Source organism: Myotis nattereri (genome assembly GCF_964212035.1).
Source record: "Myotis nattereri genome assembly, chromosome: 2".
Lineage (NCBI taxonomy): Eukaryota > Metazoa > Chordata > Mammalia > Chiroptera > Vespertilionidae > Myotis > Myotis nattereri.
Window position 1 is genome coordinate 202,171,413 of NC_138076.1, and position 15,617 is coordinate 202,187,029.

At 43.2% G+C, this 15,617-nt stretch overlaps 1 protein-coding gene across 1 annotated transcript in view; it reads left to right on the top strand.

The window, feature by feature from the left end:
• The first annotated feature begins 10,718 nt into the window (after positions 1-10,718).
• The window catches only part of STAB2 (stabilin 2), a 124,371-nt gene continuing 119,472 nt past the window's right edge, over positions 10,719-15,617 (top strand). The window contains exons 1-2 of the mRNA XM_081085113.1: positions 10,719-11,002; positions 14,586-14,719. Coding sequence (XP_080941239.1) covers positions 10,925-11,002; positions 14,586-14,719 — 212 coding nt within the window. The 5' untranslated portion in view covers positions 10,719-10,924. The remainder of the gene's footprint in view (positions 11,003-14,585; positions 14,720-15,617) is intronic.

The window sequence follows — 15,617 nt, forward strand, 5'->3', positions numbered from 1 at the left end:
GCCTAGAACAGCATTTGTCACATAGTAGGTCATCAGTGAATAGGGGCTGAGAAAAAAAAGGGAGAGAAACGAATAACTGAATGGGCAGGAAGCCGCTGATTTATTGTTGGTCCTGACCTACCAAGGGCTTCATGAAGTCAGGACCACTTCATAGTGATGTGTCAGCTCTATTATTGTCCCAGGGAACTGTGTGAGCCATTGTCAGGAATGAATAGGACATAAATATCACTTTGCAAATCAGACACATCGGTACTGAATTCCTGCCAGTCAGCTCCAAGGGTCCCATCCTCTGCCCTAGTCGAGCCAGAGAGGGAAGCTGGTGATAGCAGAAAATGCATGAACTTTACATTGAGATACTACAGAGAATAGAGAGCAAAGGGCAGACTCTGAAATTGCACATTTGTCTCCAGTTTTAGCAAAGGAAAAGGATGCATCTGATTCCTAATCCTGCTGAACAGTACAGAATGCAGTAAGGAAAGCAAACCTCCATATTCACAGAGAACAAGGAGCAGAGTCATTTTAAAACAACAAAAAGACGCTTGGGTGTATACATAGCTAGAGTTGGGGCTGACTAGATTATGTGATGTGAACACAATTGTCTGCTAAAACATCTGTCAAATTTCCTAGCTTAACTGAAAATGCCTGGTCTTCCCCATCAGAATGCGGGCTCTGAGCAGGTCCAGGCTCAGCCCTGACCTCTGTGTCCACCCACAATGCTTAGCACATTGCTCTGCATGTCCCCTTTTGGTTTAAGCCAGTGTGACTTGGGTTTTCCTTTACTTGCTACTTAAATTGTCTGAGATACACCATTATCATTGGTTATCAACGAACTCTACTCTCCTCCCCTCTCAAATCTGGTGATGGCAAAGAAGTAGAAAGGAAAAAAAAAGAGAAATTAAGAGTTCAGAATCTGCGGCCAAACTGTCTGGATTTGAATCCAAACTCTGCCACTTGCCCTTGGGCCCATTATCTCTTTATGCCTCCATTTCCCCTTAGAGCAGTGGTTCTCAACCTTTTGGCCCTTTAAATACAGTTCCTCATGTTGTGACCCAACCATAAAATTATTTTCATTGCTACTTCATAACTGTAATGTTGCTACTGTTATGAACATAATGTAAATATCTGATATGCAGGATGGTCTTAGGCAACCCCTGTGAAAGGGTCGTTCAGCCGCCAAAGGGGTCGTGACCCACAGGTTGAGAACTGCTGCCTTAGAGAAATGAGGAATAATAATAGTACCTACCTCATAGGATTGTTGAAAATTTGGGAGGCAATTTATGTAAATGCTGACAGTAGTGCTTAACGATGAATAAGACATAAAAACACTGTCATTATTGCCACAGTGTTGTGCCAAACCGTGTTGCTCTCTCTGCCCTCGCCTCAAGGAGGCTATAAACCTTGATGCTACCTGGTGCCCCTTCTCTCTCTGTCTTTCCCTCCACAGCCACCTCTCTTCCTAACTTAATTGGCATGGACCATCGGAACAAAACAAATTATTTTACTACCCAAAACAGATCCGCAAGCTCACCCTGGATGAAATGGATTTTTTGGACCCTAGAGGTGTCATATATTAGCAACTAGAGATACACGCACACATGCTGAGAAAATCAAAGGCCCAAAGCTGCATTTTCCATCTATGGTGATTGAAAATCCTCTCTTGGAAGGCGGCAGGTGGGGACCCCAGTACAGAGTCCGAAATGCCACTTTCACTCTGCTGAAATATAAGCCCCATGAACTGTTCCACACACCAGAGGCAACTGTTTATTTTCTCAAAGCACCTCTCAAGGCCCCGTGAATCTTATCTGTCATGAAATCTAGCCTCTCTTTCTAGAATTCTGTCCCATCTCCTTTCTTAATTGTTCACAAACCCCCGGAGAATTGTATAATCCAAAAGAGGTAAGGGGCATCCTTGTGGTTCCCACACTCAGGCTGTCATTGCCCCTTGCGGCCACACGGGGTCACTGTTAAAGGCAGATGCTGCAGGTCCTCACAGCCCTGGAGCCCGCTGTCCCCAGCTCTGAGCAGGTGGTGGAGTCCTGGTCTTCCACGGAAGTCCACCCTCGCGCTAGGTGTAGCAGGGCCAAAAACATTGGAGTCATCCTTGACTCTTCTCTTCCTTACTGAACCTCCCCCCTCATCCAAACTATCCACAAATTTTGTTGGCCTTCCTTGTGAAATATATCAAGAATCTGACCCCTTCTCACCACCTCACTGCTCCCACCATGGTTCAAGCCATCATCTCCTCTCACCTGGTTGGTTGCAATAGGCCGTTGGGAAGTCTTCTCACCTGCTCTTCCAAAGTCTGTTCTTAAGACAGCAGCCGGGTTGATGGTTTCCTAATAAAATCAAGATCTATTCTCAACACAGCAGCTGGGATGATGGTTTCCTAATAAAATCCAGATTATGTCTTGACTCAAAACCCTCCACTGTGTCCCAGAATTCTCATCCTTGATCTTCTCTCTCCCATTCCCACTTCCAACGAAGGGCCTTTGCTCTTGCTGTTCCCTCACCTGGGATACCCTTAGCTATCCACTTAGAAAATTCCCTCATCTCCTTTAAGTCTTTCTCACATTTCACCTTTTCAGTGAGGATTACTCTGACTGTCCTATTTACGATGCCTTTCCTTACTCTCCAAAGCCCCTTTATTCAGCCCTGCTGAATCTGTCTTGACAGTTTTAATATTTTTTAACAACAGACCCTGCATATTCATTTTGCAATGGGCCCCACAAGTTATTAGCCAGCCAGAGAGATCTCTACTTTCCTCTGTTTTCTGATTTGTAAGACAAAGGTAACAATGGTACCTTTCCCACGGGAATTTTGAGAGGATTAAACAATATATATGTATCAGACACATAAAACTTATAAATGCATTTAACAAGAAGGTATTGTCTACTCTGTATCAGACACCATGTTCTCGATCCTGGGAAATGCCCATCAAACATTGGTCTCATGGAGCTTACAGTCCAGTGGGGGAAAGAGAGATAGTGACAAACAAGATACTCTCACATGGAATAAGTTCTATGTGGAGGACTAACATGCAGTCATGTGACAGAGTGGCTAGACGACCACTGTCACTTGGGTGATCTGGGGTGGTTTCTCTGTGAGGTGACATTGAAATGAGACCTGACGACAAGAAAACATCAACCATGCAAAAGTCAGAGGCAAGAGCATTCCAGGCAGAGGGGGAGTAGTGAATGTGCCAAAGATGGGTACTAACTGAGGTGTCAGAAATCAGAATAAAGGCAGGGTGGGTGTGGCAGAGGGCATTAGAGAGCGCTTCCAGACAAAGCCAGAGAGAAGACTGCAGCCCCGATCGAGAAGGACCAAAGCCACGGCAATGGGTGGTGCTTGGTTAAAGGTGTGATGGCAAGTCATTCAAGAGTTTTTAAAGCTGGGAACACTTGGTCTTAACTTCCGTGTTTAAACGTTAACTGTGGCTGCTGTTTGAAAAATGGATTTGGGTGGAGGAGCAAGGAAGGAAAGAGAGAGGTCGAGTAGGAAGTTATCTGAGTCATGTAAACAAGAAGTGAGGGTGGCCTGAACCAAGGTGATAGTGGTGGGGATGACGAGAAGGGGTCAGATTCATAACAGGACCCCACCTATGGAACTTAGAATCAATAGGCATTGTTGATGTCAATGTTGGGGAAAGGAAAATAATCAAAGATGATTCTTGAGCAGTTGGGTGGATAAACATTCATGACAATCATGTAAATACCAAAGATCATGAAGTAAATACCAAATGATTAATAACAAGTATGGGTTACTTACTTAATTAATTAATATTGAATCCTAATGAAGAATTGGGATGTTTTCATGGAATAACACCCGAACCAGAAAGGTGCTGAGCACCCAGTGAATGTCTCTTGAGGGAAGGAAGGGGAGAGGGAGGATGCTAAGGGGGAAGAGGAAGGGAAAGCTAAAGAGAAACTTTGCCAACTTCACAGTTTTGCCTAAAGCAGGACCTGCTGACTACTCTCCTCAAAGAGGAAAAACAAAATTACACACACATACCAAATGAAAGTTTGCTGCACGGGAAGATTTGAACTAACAAAGGAACAGGAAAGGGCCTGGAGGACAGGGACACACGTGTTTGGACACATCCCCCTCTTAGGAAAGCTGACTCCGGAGAGGGCCAGGGCCTGATGAGTGTGCAGGAAACCCTTTTGCCCTGTCAGTTCCTAACAACAAGTGGGTGCGTGTATTTACCCTCTCAAAGCAAGGCGAGAGGAACCAGGAGGGGTGTCCGGGGCCAGGTGAAGGCAAGGACACTTCCCCATCTGTTCGCCTTGCCCCTTCTGTAGGACGGGAAGCATTTACAAAGGCAACGCCGTGACTCTGATGGGCATGCTACCTGGAGACATCACATTTCAACCAAAACTGATGGTCTCCTGAGTCTGGTATCTTATACCCACAATAATAGTCTTCCTAGAAAATTCATTCCCTGAGAAATGGACTAAAGGGCATCTCTCTATAATGATTGAAAGCTTAGAATCTTTTTTAATCATGTGTAGTGCTAAGCAGGACCATGGTAGGGTACACTATAAGAAGTTGCCATTATTAGTCCATTTTTTACCTAAAAGAGTGACTGTTTCATGTAGCTCAACATGATATCTGCCTCTGCAGCCTGGTGAAATAGTTTAAGATAAATGCCACCATGGCCATGAGTCTTAGCTTAATTAAATATATCTCCGACCCTTTCCTCAAAATCATAGAGTGTTCTATATCTTTTGAGAAAGTAATATTAAGGGATTAAAGCAATTTCAGATTACTTTGAGAGAGAAAAGAATTTACCTATATTCCTCCAGAATGCACCCAAAATTGAAGCCAACCACTAAAAGGCTCAAGACTTAAAGAAATTTGGAGAGGGAGAAATATTTCACAGTCCTGTAAATATGGAGAAGCAGAGTGAATATCCAGTGCCCTTACTTTATCACAGAGCTCAAGGACTTGCTCAAGGTCAGGGTCAGCAGTTGGAGCAGAACTGGAGCCAGACCCTTGTGTGTATAGAAACAACTCTCTTTTCTGAACCAATACACATTATATATGAAAAGAGTCTGGGATTTTGTGGATAAAAACCACTTCACTTATAAGAAATAGAAAAAAATTTAACACAGGTTACAAGAATTTGATTTCCCAGATATCAAATAATAATCCAACAGAATAAGATATGGGGAAACTCACCAAGAAACAAGAGGATTTTAGAATGATCATTTAGAGGAGGGTATTATGGCAGAACTGAGTGGCATAAAGAGCAGAATGAACTGATTTCGTAAGTGACTCAGGGAATTTAAAGGAAAAAAAGAGGAGTATGTTTCAATAAATGGGTTTTTTCTGAGGATGGTGGTATTTTACTTGGATTATTTAACCTGCTCATCTATATAGCTGAGAAATTTTCATGTCCGTGACTTATTTTGTCAATCATTTGTATTGAATGCTTACTATATATCAAGCGTTCTTCCAGATATTTAAGATAATATCAGTTCCCTAAGCAAAAAAAAAACAAAACAAAACAAAACAAAAACCACACCCTGTCCTTAATGAGCATATATTGTGATTGGGGAACCAGACCACAAACAATAAATATAATAAGCAAGTGAATTGTATGGTGACTTAGAAAGTGACAGATGCCAAGGAAAAGGAACAAAAAGATCAGGATAAGAGGAAGCAGGGCTGTGAGAGGGATGCATGCAGCTGCTTTCAGCTGAGTGGTCTGCACACACCTCGTGGAGAGGGTGGCTTTGAACAAGGACTTGAAGGAAATGAGTTAGTCAAGTGACTCTTTGGGGGAAGATTGTTCCAGGCCTAAACAAGTCACTAAGTAGAGGTGGTACTGGAAGGTATATGCTTCATCCTGTGCTCTGAATTGCTGGGGTGGTACCCCTTTCTTCCTTTTACATAGAATAGGACGCCTCAACCTAACCCATGTGCCCATGTTATACTGTGCTGTGATGACAAGACCAGTAGACCTTGCAGTGGACCATTGGGAATCAGTGACACAACACTTTCAGTTCTGGCCCAAGTATGCCTGAGGTTATATGAATCTCAACCATGTTCTTCATATCCATTTTTCAGGGCTTCTGTGTCCATGGCCTTGTCTCAGTGTGAAAACAAATAGACAGCACCCAATGCAGTTCAGCATTTTAATGACTGAATTAGATGAACCACAGATAATCCATTTAGTAGCTTGGGCGTCAGCTATCAGAATGGTGGTCTACCGTTACAGGTAGAGCATGTGAATAGAGTAAGATTACTTGATCATGATCATCTATGGCTAGTTCGTACTAACTTATTGACCTGTATGAATCACTCAATTCCTTTATGCCTCAATTTTCACATTTACCAAGTTAATATACATTGCTTTGCCCAGTCTATTTCACAAGGCTTAATAAAGTAAAATTAGCTAAAGATTAAAAGTGTAAAATTAATTAAATCAGTTAAAGGTTAAGAGTGGCCTGAGTTTGTGCAACAGATGGAAGAGAAAGAGAAGGAGGAGGAGGAGGAGGAGGAAGAAGAAGGAGATGGTGGTGATGGTGATGATAGTGAAGATGATGATGATTCCTCCTTTTGGAATGCTACTCTTAGCCCACATGAAATGCTTTATTATTCAAAATCTTGCTAACTGGCATGATGTAGAGAAAGGAGCAGTTAAACACTAACAGCCCAGAATCCTGTCACCACAAGTGATGCTCAACAGTGCTACCCAGGAAGTGTCCTAGCCCTTCTCCTTCTTTTTCGAATATGGGAAAAGTCTCTGCCGATTCCAATCATGAAATTAATCCTCTCACCCAAGAGCAAGCTATCACTTCTCACGTTGCCACCACTGAAGGCAGATCACAGGGCAGAGGAGGTGAGTGCGAGTGGAGGAGGGCATAGGAGGAAGCAGTGGGAAAGCAGAGGACAGCCTGGGTGGAGGAAAGCCATTCCCAGGTCTTCTAGGAGATAGTGGAGGAAGCAGACTGCCTGAGAAATACTGTTGGTTACAAACTCTTGTCCCAAAACACCTTCGAATGGTTGGAGACAGAGGTTAAACAATCTGCAAAAAGGAATATGAATCACAGTAAAGAAAGTGACACCCCACCCCAAGAGAGGCACGCAGATCAATAGAACTGGAGCAAGTGACCAGGACAGAGGAAATCCAGACCCACGTCACAGCTACACTGGACTAGGGGAGAGATTTGTGTAGCTGTTGTCTATGAACGTGGCATATTTTAATCATGTAATCATAATGGTTAAGAGTTACTGAGTGCTCACTTTGTGCAAGGCACCATTTCAAGCACCTTACTTGTTGACTGCAGGTACATTTGGGGAAAACACTGGCACAGATTTGACATAATTTAAAGAACCTGTGTTCAAATGATCCTAACAGAAATCCTACATAATAAAAACCCCGCGACCATAATGGCAGAACGACCAGAACGACCTCTCAAACAGTCACTATGAGGTGCACTAACCACCTCTCGGTCCCTTTCTCCAGCCAACAGGCTCTGAACGCCGATGGCCAATGGGGACCCAGGGTGGGTGGCAGGGGATGTGGGCAGTGCCAGGCCAAAGCCCCCATCCCACCGGTCGCCACACACACAGAGGGCGACCTGCGGCAGAGATAGGGCCAGCAAGCAGGCAAGAACAGCTGACCTCTCGGTCCCTCCCCCGGCTGTCAGTCTCCCATCACCAGAGGGCGAACTGGTGGGGCGGGGGGGGGGGGGGTGGAGGGTGCGGCAGGGCCAGCTTCCAGAAGCCAGAGAAGATGGCCCTGATCGCAGGCTAGGCCTAGGGACCATACCCGTGCACAATTTCATGCGCCAGACCTCTAGTAAAATTAATAAAACTGCTTGGACAATTTCTAAACAAAGTCACATGAGTTATATGAATTTTTTAAGTGTAATTTTTTTAAATCTTCACTCAAGGATATTCTTCCATTGATTCTTAGAGAGAGTGGAAGAGGGAGGGAAAGACAGAAACATCAATGTGAGAGAAACACATCGATTGGTTGCCTCCTGCACGAGCCCCAACCAGGGCCTGGGCCAGGGAGGAGTCTGCAACCGATGTACATGCCCCTAACAAGAATCAAACCTGGGACCCTTTGATCCACAGGCCAATGCTCTATCCACTGAGCCAAACCAGTCAGGGCATATGTACTTTTTAATGCAACTAATTGATAAAGTGTATGAACAAGTCCTATGGAGTCCCCATGGCCATTGGCAGGCTAGCATCTTCCTAGCAACTTAAAAATAGAATATTCTGCCGAAACCGGTTTGGCTCAGTGGATAGAGCATCAGCCTGCGGACTGAAGGGTCCCGGGTTCGATTCCGGTCAAGGGCATGTACCTGGGTTGCAGGCACATCCCCAGTGGGAGATGTGCAGGAGGCATCTGATCAATGTTTCTCTCTCATCGATGTTTCTAACTTTCTATCTCTCTCCCTTCCTCTCTGTAAAAAATCAATAAAATATATTAAAAAAAATAAAATAAAGTAAAATAAAATAAAATAAAAATAGAATATTCAACCTGCTAAAGTCTAGGACAGTATTGCCCCAAGATAGATCAATAGAGCACTAAATCTGGAGGCTAGTTTGCAAAGAGAAAAAGCATCTCTTAGTCTTAGAAATTTGAAAAATACTGCTTTCAGCAAAGTGGAACTGTTTTTCTTTGGTTTTGTTACATTATGTTTTACTGCAGGACTTCTCAGAACCTTAATAGGCAAATGGGTATGGTCAGTCAATAAGAAAGGGAATCAGAGGCAGGCTTTTCCAAATTATCTGATGAGGGAATTCTTCCTTCCCCAGCAATCCCTGCAGCATCTCCCAGAATAATTTAGGAAATGCAAGTATGGGTTCATTTTATTATTTCCCTGGGACTCTAGATTCTAGAGTCTAGAACATTCCAAGCCCCAGACATTTATCCAGGTCCCTTAAAGAGAAAAGAATCAGAAAGAAGCTTCCAACTACTTTCCCTGGTGTATCCCTTAGCGTGAAACAGCTGTGTAACAGACAAACCTCCAACCATCATTGGCTTCCCAGAATAATGGTTAATTTTTTTTTCTCAAGCATTAGTCCCATGCAAGTGGAATTGTCCAGTAAGACTGGAAAATTATCCTGTTCTCCACACCCCGAAGTTCTGATTTGATGGTTCTAGAGTAGTTTGGACATGGAGGAATTTTTTCTAAGCTCCTCCAGGATTCTAAGTCATGGCTGAAACACACTGAAACAAAGGAAGGGCTCCTTCATCTGGCATCTTCCCATTCACACCTCTGGGTTAGCTTCTGCAGGCTGTCCGTTTGGGGAGTTTCTTAGATTATTGATCAATATAATGTAATGTTGTTTTAAAAATTCAAAAAGAGAAAGACTTGCCAGAGGAAGAAGTTGTTTTACCAAAACTAGTCTCTATAACTGAGCCCTCCCACTTACCTCAGTGCATGAAATGTGCCCTCAAAAACCAGTCTTGCTGATAAGCCCAGACTTTATCCTTTCTCACCCTTTCCCAGCACATCAGTGGGACTGGAGCACCACCTGCTACTTGTCATGTGTAAATAGTTATTGGTTTTAGACAGTAGAGGGTAGTGGTTAAAAGTATTGGCTCTACAGTTACACAATTTGAAAACTGGCTCCCCACCCACTAGCTGTGTGGCCTGGGGAATGTTGCCTAACCTCTCTGCCTCAGTTTCCTCATCTGTAAACTGCAGAAAATAATTATAATATTTTATGAAGATTAAACAGATTAATCCATGGAAAGGTCTAGACCAGGGGTGGGCAAACTTTTTGACTCGAGGGCCACAATGGGTTCTTAAACTGATCCGGAGGGCCGGAACAAAAGCATGGATGGAGTGTTTGTGTGAACTAATATAAATTCAAAGTAAACATCATTACATAAAAGGGTACGGTCTTTTTTTTCAATAGTTTTATTCATTTCAAACGGGCCGAATCCGGCCCGCGGGCCGTAGTTTGCCCACGGCTGGTCTAGACTCTAGAATAACGACTAACACATATGAAGGTTTTAAAAAATATTGGCTATTATTTGTTTTTATTATTGTCAAATGCAAGTCTCTGCTCTAGGCTGTCAAAGGTATATGTCCTCAAGGAATTCACACCTGGGCATGGGAGGCAGACATACAGACAGATGAACTGTGATGGATGTGAGTAGGTTTTCATGCCATTATGTGCACAACGCTAGGAGAGTCTCCAAGATGCTATTGGAGGGTCAGGCCCAGAGGAGGTGGCATTAGATCCTTGAAAAAGGGCCTTGCAGACTAAGATGAGACCTACAGGCTCCGTCATTTGCTACTGAAGTGACATGGAAGATGAGAAAGGATGAGTCAAAACCCATTGTTGGCATCCGCAAAGAGACATTTCTTTGCAGTAGTTTGCCAACCACACAGGGTGTGGCCACCAGTAGTCTTCAAAGTCAAGGACCTGGGCTCCTGCAACATTCCCTCCAGGATATTCTACCCGTTTATGGGCACTCCCACAAACACTGCCAGACAGCCAGCTTGGATTCAGACAGAAAGGCCTGCAGTTTTCCATGGTGTGGCTGTGGAAATGGTGGTGGGTCTCTGGGTCCAGCAATAGACAGGACCAGAGGCAGGATGGGCAGAGCAGTGGGAGGCGGGAGCTTGTTCCCGGTAGTTTCACAGGCACAAAGATTCGGATCGTGTTTCTGCTCCGGCCCCTTCAGGATATCCTGTCATTCAGCCAGGGCATATATACAGTTGAGAGTGGCCAATGTCACGGCAACCCCTGGATTTGCCATTTTTCCTGTCTAGAGGCGGGTCTCACATATCATCTGGTTCAACCCAGGGAAAGGAGAGGGAAGGATTTAAAAACAGATACTGAAATGAGAAAGAATTCACTGGGAGCTCTTCAGACAAAGTTAAAATAGGTAAACAGCTCTGACAGGGGCCTGGCACGGAGAAGGAGCAAATATTTTCTCGCCATGCTACGAAATTTAATCCCCTTCCTTCTTGGATTGGTTGTACAAAATTTCTGCTCCCCACCGGGAACTACAGAGCAGGTAAGACGAGACTTCTGTTTCTTTAATTGGTTCATTTTCAGGGTGTGTTCAAAAACTGTTTGCTTTAGTATGTTGTCAAGGGTTGAGGTACTATGGGGGCTTCCTAAAATAAAGAGGAAGCTGTGGAGAATAGGATATGAGTGAAGATGCATCATCTTTCATCAACCCAGTTGGTTCTATCTGTGCTAAATGCCATTGTTGGGACTCTCAGAATTTAGTGCTCACATTCCTGGTTTCATTGCGGATTTTGGTATCCTGGGTGTGTTTTGTTTGTTTTAATCGTCTCATCACTCACTTCCCATTGCATCATACTGAATGTAGAACATAACAATGGCTGTGGAGAGATGTTCTGGGGAATTACCGGTTGAGTGATATCTTGCTGAGAAATACAGTATTACAAAATGCATCAGGTTTTCACCCTCTACCTCCCCAAGTTGTAGTAAAAGTACCCAGGGCACTTTTACACCAGCATGCCAGCCTCTCAAGCAAGATTCCATGCATTGTCACCTTAGAACAGTGGTCGGCAAACTGCGGCTCGCAAGCCACATGCGGCTCTTTGGCCCCTTGAGTGTGGCTCTTCCTAAGCCTTAGGGGTACCCTAATTAAGTTAATAACAATGTACCTACCTATATAGTTTAAGTTTAAAAAATTTGGCTCTCAAAAGAAATTTCGATCGTTGTACTGTTGATATTTGGCTCTGTTGACTAATGAGTTGGCCGACCACTGCCTTAGAACAAGTTCAGTGTCAGTTGGCAACAAGGCCAACCTGAAGGAGGGGATGTGGGAGTCAACCCGAGTGATTTAGTTGAAATGCATTTCTCAAGATATGACTTCCACTCTATGAATAATAAAACACAAATGTGATTCTGCATCTGTACCGGGAAAATTCTTATCAACACCAATTTTACTTCAGTTGGCTGTACTCTAATAATATTTTCACGGAAACATTGAAAGAGGCATAAAGGTTATTCACTCCAGTTCTCCGAGTTTGAACTGTGGTTTCATGAGTTTAACAAATATTTCTGAGGATCAGTGGCTGCTCCACTGCTTACTAGCTCTTCAACCCTGAATACTTTGGTTCTCCCTTGCCAGTGGTCCACACAGCAGAAATTACCATCATCACCATCACTGCCATCAGAATGTGTGGGGAAATCAGGTGTCGACTGATGCTTAAAGCTGAGTTTACTCTTCAAGAAGAGATCATGTGAGAAATAGAATGAGCCATTCTATTTGAAAAGGACAAGGGATTTTTTTGAAAAGAAAATATTCAGCCCTGGTCAGGTGCTGAGTTTTTCAGAGCATCGTCCTGATACACCAAGGTTGCAGGTTGGATTCCCAGTCGGGGTATATACAAGAATCAACCAAGAAATGCATAAATAAGTGGAACAATAAATAGATCGATCTCTCTCTCTCTTTCTCAGATCAATAAATTTTTTTTAAATTTTTAGAAGAGAATATTAACCCTAGCCTACTAAGAAAGAAAAGACAAAGTAATGTCACCCCATGTGCTTACCCACAAGGAAAACCCTAATGTAAAAGAAAATTCTGCTTTAAAAAATAGTATCGTGACCATTAATAGAGATGAATTGAAAGTATATCTAAGAGTGGCTTTTGTTATTCCATAAATACCATTCCAGCCAGAAAAAAACAAACAAACAACAAAAAAAAACAGAGATTTTGGTTTTTTACCCACCCACTATACAGTTTGCAGGGAAGAGAAATGGCCAAGCGAGGAATCAGAAAGCCACTGACTCCCAGTGTGGCCTGAGACAGGTCACTGGACCTCCCCTCAGCTCAGTTTGCTCCTCTCTAAAATAAGGATGATGACACCTGCCCTACTTACCTTTGGGGTGGTCGTGTTCAAAGACAATGATGCCTTTGGGAGTATGCATAACCATGAACTGCTCTGTCAATGTAAGGTTTCTTCTGGTGCAGCCTTTACAGATGTCAATAAACTTAGAAGTAGTTATGATGTTCCCAAGACCCCTAACCTAGAGCTGGGCCCCTTGGGATGACAAGAAAAAGTAAGAGTGGTAGTTTTTAAACGGAGAGCAAGACAATGAATATGTTCTCCTGGCCAACCACAGAGAGGAGCAAGAGATGAGTGCCATTTTGTGGTGATGTTAAACAGGGCCTTGAAGATATGAGGTTTGGGGAGCCAAAAAGAGGGGAAAGAACATTCCTATCAGGAAAGGCAACAGGCAAAACGCAGAGGTGGAGATAGAGAAGCCGTACAGGAATTAGCACTTTACTGCCTGTGATCTCCAGTACTGGGCCAGGCAATTTGCACGTGGTGCATCATTTATTAGTAAAGTTCTGTGTGTCCTAGAGGGTGGCTATCAAGATATTCCTCTTATAGAGGATGGCAAAGAGGGAGAAATTCATTCTAGATTGAACACTTGACAAGATGTTGAGCCTGATTCCCAAGTTTAGGTCTTTGACTCCCAAGTTGTCACTTTTCCTTGTGTAAAGCTGTTTCTATTGAAGTTTGATGGGGAAATGAAGAAACAGGTGAGGAAATCCATTTGGGAGGATCAGCACCAGCACTGGGCAGTGAGGGATCCTCAGGGTCAAAGTCGATCTGCATCATTCAGCAGAACAGTTCTCTGCTGCCTGGTGTCGCTCACTGTGTTGGGTATGCCTGTCTGGTTTCCTACAACTCATTAAGCCAATCGGCAAATATTGACTGAGCATTACTATGTGCCAGACACTGTTCTAGGTGCTTCGGACAAACCAGCAGAGGACAAAGTGAAAAAAGATTGCCGCCCTCACGGAGCCCACATTCTAGCTGGGTTGTAATCGAAAGAATACAAATATCTTTGGAAAAGACACTGTATGCTCCAGGGCATTTGGCACCCAGACGAGCCTATTCCCGTGGAATTAATGCTGAAAGGATATCCTTGAGATTTGCCGATCTAACTGAAGAACTTACATGCATACAGTGGGGCCTTGACTTACGAGTTTAATTCGTTCCCAGACCGAGCTTGTTAAGGAGCTCATTAAGGAGCTCGTTAACTCAAATTACTCTATCAACTCAATGCAAAAAATCGGCCGAGAGACAGCTGGTATCTCAAAAAACTCGTTAGTCGGGACCGAGTAAGTCAAGGCCCCACTGTATATGCATAGCCCATGGATACAGACAATAGTGTGATGAAGGCTGGGGGTCGGGGGAGGGGGGCGCTGAGGGCTAGTAGGGGTCAATGTAAGGAAAAGGAAGACATCTGTAATACTTTCAACAATAAAGATAAATGTTGGATTTTTTTAAAGAAAAGAGTACAATATATTTCCAGTTTCCCATTTGGAGAAGTATATGTCATGAAGTTACCTTACCTTGCTGGACTCCATAGTTTAGAGCAGGGATGGCAAACGCGTGGTATAAGCAGCCCTTGCACAGCCAGGCAGACATTGCTTGTCAATCCCAGCCCTCTTTCTAGATAAGATTAAAAGCAGCCTGCCAGGCACTACTAATCAACCTTATAACCCTCCTTGTGATTCCACTGATATAAAGTCAATGGAGAAGATTGGCCAAGCAAGGCTCGGCTAATGGAAGTTGATGTTTTGTTTTGTTTTTATGCTCTCACAGACAAAAAGATGCGATAAGAAGTCTCGGCTTGTCATGAGGACTGAGTGCCGATCCTGCCCGCTCAACTTTGAAATTGACTGCCCAGATGGTTACACCAAGGTTACCAATGGCTCCACAGGGGTTCGAGATTGCAGGTACTCATTATGAGAAAGTAGTTGTGCTCCAGTCTTGAAATTCAAGGGATTGTGAATCCAAATAGAAACCTCCCATCTCAAACACTCCAAAGCATTGCCCTGGTTTTCTCTTTCTCTAAGGCCACATTGAACCCAAACTTAGGTAACTCACAACTATGACCTTGAGTCTAAAAAATGGATTGCATTTTAATACTAAATTGACTACATTATATTGCACACAAATATTCTCTCTTTCTTTTGCCCTTCTTTAGTTTGAAAATCTAGGTTTTGTTTCACTTGGAAAGGGTTCTAGTCAGAGCATGTTAAAAAGCCTTGGGTCTGACTCTCTCACTAACTAGCTATGGATCCTGGCACTAATTAGAACCCCAATAAGGGAGGCCAATGAATTACAGCTTTGTTGTGTTTATGTGAGCACTGTATGCCTGAAATCCTTTTATGATTCAAAACTCTCATCTTTCAAGGTTAACCCTTGCAAAAGACAACCAACTGTTCTACTCACCAGCTAATAGTTGCAGCCATGCAGCTCAAATGAAAACACATTTTTTTTTATTTGCTTCGTCTACTAATTTAAAGCTTAGACAGTCCTCAGTGAGTTTCATTTTTAATTCAGGGATGAAAAATTAGTATTCTGTCTTACTTTTGGTAAAATGAAACCTTACAACTGTTAAATTTTAAATTTGTGTTTGCTTAATGTGACTGCACTATATTCTAAACCCAAATCATAATTTTTAACAGAAGTTTCCCAACATTAGCTGGATTGAGTTAGCAACCATATGTGGCAGTTAACTACTCAATTACCGAAGTGGGTGCACATTTCCAATTAGATCCTTCTAGAAAGTACGTCTGAAAGACTTAGGGTTCAAGGTTAAAATTATAAAGCAACTTTAGTGAGAACATT